Source organism: Psammomys obesus, unplaced genomic scaffold (assembly GCF_907164565.1).
Source record: "Psammomys obesus unplaced genomic scaffold, mPsaObe1.curated_primary_1811, whole genome shotgun sequence".
In the NCBI taxonomy this organism is placed as follows: domain Eukaryota; kingdom Metazoa; phylum Chordata; class Mammalia; order Rodentia; family Muridae; genus Psammomys; species Psammomys obesus.
In genome coordinates this window covers 1,525,179-1,534,691 of record NW_026590663.1, presented here as the reverse complement: position 1 = coordinate 1,534,691, position 9,513 = coordinate 1,525,179, and the positions used below count along the sequence as shown (strand labels likewise).

General features: G+C 40.0%; 1 protein-coding gene across 1 annotated transcript in view; it reads right to left on the bottom strand.

Moving 5' to 3' along the window:
• Positions 1 to 593: 593 nt before the first annotated feature.
• The window catches only part of Kcnd2 (potassium voltage-gated channel subfamily D member 2), a 513,874-nt gene continuing 504,954 nt past the window's right edge, over positions 594 to 9,513 (bottom strand). Inside the window, exons 3-6 of the mRNA XM_055608103.1 lie at positions 6,935 to 7,030; positions 6,169 to 6,261; positions 1,867 to 2,114; positions 594 to 868 (exon numbers count right to left, since the gene is read on the bottom strand). Coding sequence (XP_055464078.1) covers positions 691 to 868; positions 1,867 to 2,114; positions 6,169 to 6,261; positions 6,935 to 7,030 — 615 coding nt within the window. The 3' untranslated portion in view covers positions 594 to 690. The remainder of the gene's footprint in view (positions 869 to 1,866; positions 2,115 to 6,168; positions 6,262 to 6,934; positions 7,031 to 9,513) is intronic.

Sequence of the window (9,513 nt, the reverse complement as noted above, 5' to 3'; positions counted from 1 at the left end):
CGAACACTTTAGATTTCCTAGTGCGCATCCCCAGGAGAAAGACTACAGTGCTAAAAGGAGTTTATTTGCACAGCCCACCAGAGAACACGGACAATCAGCTCATTGTAAGTGCACAGAAATTCCCCCTTTCTACAGGTAGAGTTTATCATGCCTATTCTGAAGACAACATAAGGAAACTGAGATCACTGCTCCAAAGAATTCTAGCATGCATTAGGGTGGTTTCCTTCAGTCCAGACAAATAGATCGTATGAATGTTTCCATCTGCAGTATTCTTCACCAGAGCCAATGTTCATGGATTTAACAGGAAAAATTTTTATCAAAATGTTTTCCGTATTTTTTTTGTTTTGCATTCAACTGGAACATTATGTTCAAAGATTCATTTTATTTGTTTTATTAAAAAAGAGTTCTGATCATAAGAAGCATTGGTAGATGGCATTTCATTGTGCTCATTCACAAAGTCAAAGGGTCACAGAGTCCTCCTCCATGAACAGGTCGAACTCTGCCTAGAAATGCCTTTTGGTGGTTTGATTCACATCCTCAACCTTCAATTATTTTTGTTTCTTTGCCAACCTTCTTGCTTTGCTGTCTTAATGTGCAAAAAAAGTTATTGTTTCTTCTTTCTTCTACTTCAGATTTTTTTTTTTTCCATGGTCAGGACTCAAATTCTCTTAGACTTTCGTGCCAATTGTTTTACAAAGCAGACACCCTAACGATATTTCCCCCGGAATACTCGGGAGACTCAGGCCTGTCATCGCCTTCTGGTGTGGTTACTGGAGGTGTTGGGATGCTTATTATTGCTGTGGTCACGGAAGGTTGTTCACAGTTTAATTTAACACACTCTTCCATTTTGGCATTTAAGCTGGATCGGCTGATGAGGGAGAAAAGTAGGTTTGAACAAATAAGTTATTTATTTTAAGTTGTTTTTCATGTAACCAAAGAACGCATATTTTACTACTATTAAATAACATTTAAAATATATAAGCAATACCATATTTAAAACCACTTTACTATATATTATTTTAAATGTTAATCAGTTCATTAACATGTTTCATCCCCCAAATTTTGCTCAACTTACTTCAACCAATTGTTTCCCAAAGTATATTCAAAAAAGCATAACAAAATGGGCTCAGATAACAGCTAGATATCTGAGATGGGCAAAGTGAAATGGTTTCTTTGGCAGAGACTTTGAGGGGCTTAGAGTACCTGGATGGAATGCCATCTCATGAAGATTTTGTAACACTTAAGGGAATAAAAATCTCAGGGATTTTATGAATTGTACATCTGAAGTGTATAGTTGCTTAAAAGCTCCCATTTAATGATGGCCATATGTTAAGAACCTCAAAGCCATACTTCTAAGTATGTAAAACCTAATGTTTTTACAAGTGATAGTCTTATCACAAAATTCCCATGGGACACAGGAGGAGGGACAGCAGGAGTTGTATGATAGCTGTCTTCCTGATCACTCTCTACTTTATGAACTGGGACAGGGTCGCTGGCTGACTCATCAACTGCAGCTATTCTAGATACCCACCTTATCCCCAGGATTCTCTGTTTCTGTCTCCCAAGTGATGCGATTATATGCAACTGCCATGTATGGGTAGCTCCTATGTGGATTCTAGAGAATTTATACTCAGGTCTTTAGGCTTCTATGACAATCAGTTTATCCAATGAACCATCTCCTCTGCCTCCTAATACAACTTTTGAGCCTTAATGAATATGCTTTTTTCCCCTTTGGTTTGTCAGTTTTGTGTCCCTCGTTTCCTAGGAACTAGGACTCAGAGACCACATTGGTTGCACCATGATTGCAGCTGGCACGGTCTACGAACCAGGACAGGCATTTACCCAGTACAGAGCAATCCCAGGTACCTGTTGGATAGTGGGGTTCTCTCCACGCATCGGATCTGAATTGTACTGAGTTCTTGCACACTGCCTCTATGACTTCCCGACACATTGGCGTTCGGAATGCGGAAAGTTTTTTTGTGTCTTCGTGAGCAGCATGTGCTGGTGACTCCTTGTTGTGAAGAGATAGAGGGACTGTGACTTGAAGGGCGATTAACCGTGGCGACTTCCATGCAGCTTTCTTCAAAGACTTGTTCATCCACAAACTCATGGTTCTGTGGGAGAGTTGTAAGAAAATGTGAAGAAGGAAGATAAACGATTTTGTGATTTAAAAGAGATTAAATATCAGTATTTTAAAAATGAAAATGTACTAAGATTCAGTTTGATTTGTTCTAACCAGTAAGTGAAATGATTCTCAGAAAGACTAAAGTATCAAAATCGAAAATTCTTTTATGGAACATTTTTTTTGGTTGTGGAAAAAAATTTTTCTGTCTAGATCTGGAGATTGACATGTGTGAGCTGATTCAGTATTTATTTACAGAGCAACACTTTAAAAAATGTCATTTGTTAACTTTAGCATAAAATTATAGTATTATAAAATAAAGAAACAAAACTTAAATGAATACATATAATATCCACAGGAAATTTATAAACTCATACTGACTTTATCAAGCAGACTAAACTTATAAAAAGAGACTAATGCCAACAGAATGTCCTAAGCTAGATTTCTAGTAGCAAACACTATCATGTGACATGAAAATGGTAACCCATGGCAGTTCAGTGTCCAAATGGGTACCTTAGTAAGGGGAACAGGGACTGTCTCTGACATGAACTGATTGGCCTGCTCATTAATCACCTCCCCCTGGGGGGGGAGCAACCTTACCAGGCCACAGAGGAAGACAATGCAGCCACTCCTGAATGAGACCTAACAGACTAGGATCAGAAGGAAGAAAAAGAAACCCTCCCCTACCAGTGGACTTGGGGAGGGGCATGCATGGAGAAGGGAGAGGAAGGGAGTGATTGGGAGGGGAGAAGGGAGAGAACTAGAGGGGGGATACAAAGTAAATAAAATGTAATTAAAAAATAAAATAAAAATTAAAAAAAGAAGTTGAGAAACCTCAGGCATTTCCATTTCTTTGATGCTACCATAAAATTCTCAATATACAGAAAAAACCTATTGTTTATTAATAAATGTTGTAGATGTAAACATGGCTTTGTTTTGATCCCAGGTGTAGGATATGAGACTGCTTCGGATGGTCCACAGCAGCAAACTATTTGCCTTATGCGGGCTCTGAGAGGGGCTCTTTCCCAGCTGCATATAGTTTAAATCTGAGGACTCTGGCAGAGCATAAAAGCCAGAGCCAGAGAGTGTTAGGGAGCTCTGAGAAAGAGGTAGGCTATTGATGCTTCCCCTCTTCTGCTCCTTATTGCTGTTAATGAGGTTTGATAAGAAGTTGGAGATATCCTGAATGGAGGAATGGCCTTGCCCTAAGGAACTTGACAACCCTAACCAACAGAAGTAGCTAAAGAGAACTCTCCCCCTTTCCCCACTAATGTTCCTTCTCTCCTACCAGGTGTTGGTGTGTTGGAAGGGATTGGGATGGAGTAGGGGAAAAGAGGCTTAAGATAGGTAAATAAAAATAAACTTAAAATGTAATGCCTTTAAATAAATAATGTAATATGTGTACAATCTCAAAAAATATCGCCCAAGAGAATAGTTCCAAGCTTTTGTGGCCTTTCTTTCTTTCTTTCTTTCTTTCTTTCTTTCTTTCTTTCTTTCTTTCTTTCTTCCTTCCTTCCTTCCTTCCTTCCTTCCTTCCTTCCTTCCTTCCCTCCTTCCTTTCTTTCTTTTCTTTTCTTTCTTTCTTTTTTGATAATGCAATGTAGTTCTTCTTTTTTTAATTTATTATTTATTACAATTTATTCACTTTGTATACCCCGATGTGACCCCCTTTCTCGTCTTCTCCTAGTCCCACCTGTCCTCCCTCTTGTCCCTCCCATGCCCGTCCCCTAGTACACTGATAGGGCAAGACCTCCTCCCCTTCTATCTGACCCTAGTCTATCAGGTCTCATCAGGACTGTGTGGATCTTCCTCTGTGGCCTGGCAAGGCCCCACCCTCCAGGGGGAGGTGATCAAAAAGCCTGCCACTGAGTTCATGTTAGAGACAGTCGCTGCTCCCCTTACTAGGGAGCCTACTTGAAGACTGAGCTGCCATGGGCTACATCTGAGCAGGGTGTTCTAGGTCATCTCCATATATTTGTAGTTTATCACCTCTTTTTCTACCAAACAGGTACATCATTTCACATACCACACTCCACAGAACACAATACTAATTTTAATTTAAAAATAGTAAAGAATCACCTCCTGAAATGCCTACATGAGAATTCTGCCTCAGAAATGTAAGATCAAATATTCCTTAGCCCGAATTGCTGGTGAATGACTTCAATTATGATTTTATCTGCATGTGTGTCAAAATGGCCTTATAATGGAAGGCTTTGCACATTTTGAATTTCACTTAACTATCCCTCATCCTAAAATATTAGTAAAACAATTGAAGCAATACATAGCCTAATGGGAAATAGATTGTTTTAGTTACCCACTCTGTCATTTCTTTGCTGAGAGTAGCATTTTGAAGCACATAGAATTCAACATTCCACTCTTCAGAGTCTAAAGAACAATGATTACATGAGAGAATTCTGTGGTTTTTTTTTTTTTGTTGTTGTTGCACAGAGGATTCATAATCTGTGTTTTTCTCTTACAATGCACATGCAACACACATTATACCACTTATGGATGGCAATCAGGCTGGAATGAAAGAAATTGCTCCTCTTCTAGTTGCTGCATATAAATTTTAAGTAGCTTAAACTAAACTATTTGGGGGGGGGGGTAAAAGGTTATTTTTGTTGTTATTAAGAAATATTTTTGCTGGTGGGAGTGCAAACTTGTATAACCACTTTGGAAATCCATCTGGTGGTTTCTCAGAAAATTAAAAATTGATCTACCTCAAGACCCAGCTATACCACTTCTGGGCATATACCCAAAAGATGCTCTACCTTACCACAAGGGCACTTGGTCAACTATGTTCATAGCAGCTTTATTTGTTAGAGCCAAAAACTAAAAACAACCTAGATGTCCTTCAACTGAAGAATGGATAAAGAAAATGTGATACACAATGGAATATTACTCAACTATTAAAAACATCATGTAACTACCCTAATTAAATCTCTAAATTTTCTACTTATTGTAAGATAATCATCACCTGTCTAGCCTGACAGCACAGCATCTGACTACCATCTTTCTCTTGGAGTCTTCATGTACTGTCTAGGAAACTTCAGATTCCTTTGCTGCCTCCTTGTCTCTCTCTCTTTCTTTCTTCACATACATCATCTTTCAAGTGTGAGCCTGAGCCTTTAATGGCTGAGCTATGTCTCCAGCACCTACGTCAACTTTTGCCCAACAGATATAATTCCAAATACATCTGTATGTTCCAAACCCCCTAAGAAATGAGCTGCATAGGAAGGCTTTCTTGAGCCTGCCGACTCATGGCTCCTCATTGCTCCACACCATGGCTCTTCCCTTGCTTCCACTGCTCACTACCCTTCCCCAGTACATCCATTGTTCCTGTTTGCCCTATCAGTGAAGGTTTAGTGGTGACAGAGTTCATACTGGTTTCACAGCATCTTGAATCTTAGCTCCCTATTGGGTACAGAGCAGGCAAGAGATATTTATTTGCTGAACGACTCTCTGTGTAATCAAGTTGATAGGAGACACACTAGAATTCAGACTGTTTATAAGGCATCGCTGGTGAGCGAGCTGACTTGAGTCACACATGATAAATGCTTTGTTCTGTTCTGTGATCACCGACTGTGATGCAGATGGACAGCTAGCTTAATAACAGGCAACTTTGCCGTGAAAGATTTCCCACTAATTTCATGCAAGTGAGCAAACGGAGACTTCTCTGTACATAGGGACTCTCTGTGATCAAGTATCATTTGATCCTACTAAAGAGATCGTTTTCACGTATCTACCTGTATTCACCGCACCTGTGAATGACTGAGAACACATTCTCGTCCCTTCTCACCTTTGTTTTTGTGACACCTTTGATAGCTTCTTTCTTTAGATGTAGAGACACTTGAAATTTTATTATTTTTCTTATTTAAATCAGAGAAGAATTAATATTTGATTCAGTAGTTAACGTTCTCCATTCACCTGGTGTCTTGGAATGGAGTTCATGCAGCCACTTAGGGCCAAGCATGTGGATAATTACAGCAATTTCTACGTTGAATCGTTGAATCGTTACTAAGGCTGCAACCCCGCTGTCTCCTTACCGTGGTTTTCTCCAGGCAGTGGAGCAGGTGATGATGCTGCGTCTCGAAGCTGGATCCGGATTTGCTAACGAAGGCTGGCTCATCCTCTGAGGACTGAAACACAGGGGAGACATGAAACTTCCTCTTTACTACAGGAACTAGAGAATCTGGGCTACACATGTGTGCCAGGTTACCTGGCCTGTTTTCAGAGACTAACTGGTGGCACTTACTATAAAAAGCCAAATGTGTAATTAAGTCTGGGTGATCAGTGGGTACATTTCCATTTGGTCTTTTAAGTGTACACCACCTTGAGTTGGAAATTCAAGTCCCTGTTACTAAGAGTTCATCAATTTCTGCTTTGACCCTGTGACTTTTTAAACACTGAAGGCTGTTCTCTCTCCATCACTTTATCTCTGCCTGACCCCAGTCAAAGTGTACTTTAAGGATCACATGTAATTTTGAGATAAAAACAACTAAGTATCTGAACGATTGAGAATTTTTTTTTTTACATCATCAGTGTCACAGTGGACAGATGTCATGGTGACAAAGTGGAGCTGGACTTTATTACAGGATAGAGAAAGCATAACCTCGGGCAATATCTCCCAGCACGGTTCCTAAACTCTTGTAGGCAACTGGGACGTACGGCGGAAAGTTATAAAAATGACACTTTGTTGTTCCAGTACTCATTTTCATAATTACCCGAAATAAAATCATATGGCTAAGTGGCGCTGAATCACCATCATGCTGATGAGCCCACGTTATGGAGAAGCAAAGGGCTTGGCTGTACCTGCAGCTGGTTGCTGAGCAGCCCGTTCCGCTTGCTCTGCATGTAGGCATTTGCACTTCCACTTTTGGCTGCCCGGATTCTGGCCAGCCTTGCTTTCTACAGGAGGAAAAAAAATAGAACAAACCAACATCATATGAACACTGATGAATCCTGTTCATAAGGCAGAGAATGAATCCTTTTAAAAGTATTATTTTTATATGCACGAGATACGTAGATGTGCATGCCACGGCTCACACTGTCGTAGTCAGAAGACAGCTCTATAGCGTTAGGTCTCTCATCGCTTTTTCTGAATTTCAAACCCAGGTTATGGGGTGCAAGGCTTTTACCCATTGCGCCATGGAGCCAGCCTGCAGAGAATGCATTCTGTGTAATCCCATGACCAGCAGATGTATTTTGAAAGTAAACTAGTTTTCCAGATGAAACAGTTGAAAACTGTCGCCCCCAGTTTTGAGTGTTTTAATATGAACTGTCTTGGAGATGGCTTAGCTCATGCATTTCAGAATTGGGATTCATCTTTACAGTAAGATCAAATTATTTTGTTATTCTTTCAGTTTTGTCAGGAGCAAAATAACAATATCACTTGACTTGTATTTATTTACACTTACTCTGATCTGAATAACTTACACAAGTGGGAACAACAGACCCAGCAAAGCCACTGCCAATTCTTGTTCATGTCACTAGTTTCTTTTTTTTTTAAAACTAGTAACTTGTTTCCAGAAATTAGTTGTGACGTGATTTCTCCTTCTCTATTCTGTTTTCTTATTTCCTTCTCTACTCTCTTCATTTCTTGTTCTTTCCCTTCTATCCTTCTTTTTTCTTCACTCCCTCCCTATTTCCCTCCCCTCTTCCCCCCTTTTCTCCTAGCCCTCACTTTCTCTCCTTTTCTAAAATCACTATTCACCTAATTCATATCACCTAAAATTGCATCTAATTCATTTCTGTTTACAATTAGGCTGCTAAATTGACCCAAAAAGAGCTTATTCTGAGTAATACAGAATTTTAAATCCTTGACTTTAGGTAATTTGTTCACACAGGTCTATACAAAGAAGTATTCATCTGATTTCTGTTTCTTGAATCTGTTGAGATGAAGAATGGAGTGAGTCTTTCCAGATGGATTTATAAGATTATTTAAAATTTCAAAGCATTTTTTTCCACAAACAGATCTTCTATTTGGAGAATTTCAGGTGGTCAATCAGGTGGTCAGAGTTCCAAAGAGATCTTCAGTTAGGTGTTACCTGGTACAGTGACTGGGTGGTTAGCCTTCTAGTGCAGCCTTCTCTTTTCAATTCCTGCCACATGGCTACCTCCTGAGCATCATAGAGGGAGCCTGCCTTTCCACCCAGGAGAGCACATGCTGGGGACCACTCTTTAAGACTTACGGTATACCAAAGCGAATGGATGACTTGGCCAAGAAATTTCCTATAAACTTACTCTAAGAAGCCCACTGTTCTCTTTAGGATCACTCCATATCACACTGCCTTGGGTCTCAAGTTCTGGAATGCTCTTTAGTGTAAAACTTTGAAAGTTATTCCCATTCTAAAACTAGGGAGGAGATGTGTGCCTATGAAAAATAAAATGCTAATGCTACAAAGACATGCACAAGGTCTATGGTCATTCTCCCTTTATGCCATGGAGCCAGTGGCTGGTATACCTCCTGTCAGAAGCTCAGTATGCACATAAACATCAGAATTCAGCTGGAAAAACACACCTCACATTCTGCTGTAGTTTATTTAATTTCTACATCTGGGAACTTCATCTGGAAGCACATGCACAGATTACTATAAATTTTATGGCTGCACAATAATGCCACTGTTCAAATGAAGCGTGCCTTATTTAGTCAACTACTGATTCATTTGTTTTTTTATTTTTTTTAAAGTCCTGAGGATTGAAGCCAGGGTTTTATGCATGTGCAGCAAGTACTCTACTGTAGATTTCCATCTCCAGTCTCTTCTGCTTTGTCGTTTGACAGGGAACATACAGGGGGGTGGTATGTGAGAGATGTTGGAGGGAAGAAAGAGGGGGACAGAAATGATATAATTATGTCAAATCTCCTGGAGCTGAAATCACTGGTGGTTTTGAAGCACATGATTTGGAATGGAAGGAACTAAACTGTAATCTTCCGGAAGAGCAGCAAGCACTCTTAACTGCTGCTCTATCTCTTCAGCCACTGTGTTTTATTTAGTACTTTGGAGAAAGGGTTTTGCTGAGTGGTGGAAGTTAGTCTTGAACTGCAGATCTTGCTTCAGGCTCCTGTGAAGCTTTGGACACAGGTGTGTTTCCCCACAAGTAACTTTTATTTGTTGTTTTGAGTCATGCTCTTATGTACCTCGAATTGGCCTTGAATACACTAAATTGCTGAGGCTGGCCTGAAGGTGGTCACTGAATTCCTTAGCCATCTCTCTCCACCACTGGGATCACAGGCATGCAGTACCAATCAAAATTTAAGAGCAGCCTTTGCCATAGCAAGCAAGGCTGCCTCCTTCAAGCATCATGGTGACAAATTTTGGATGGCAGACTTGTTTTCGTATCAAGGTGTGTGTGTGTGTGTGTGTGTGTGTGTGTGTGTGTGTGTGTGTGTG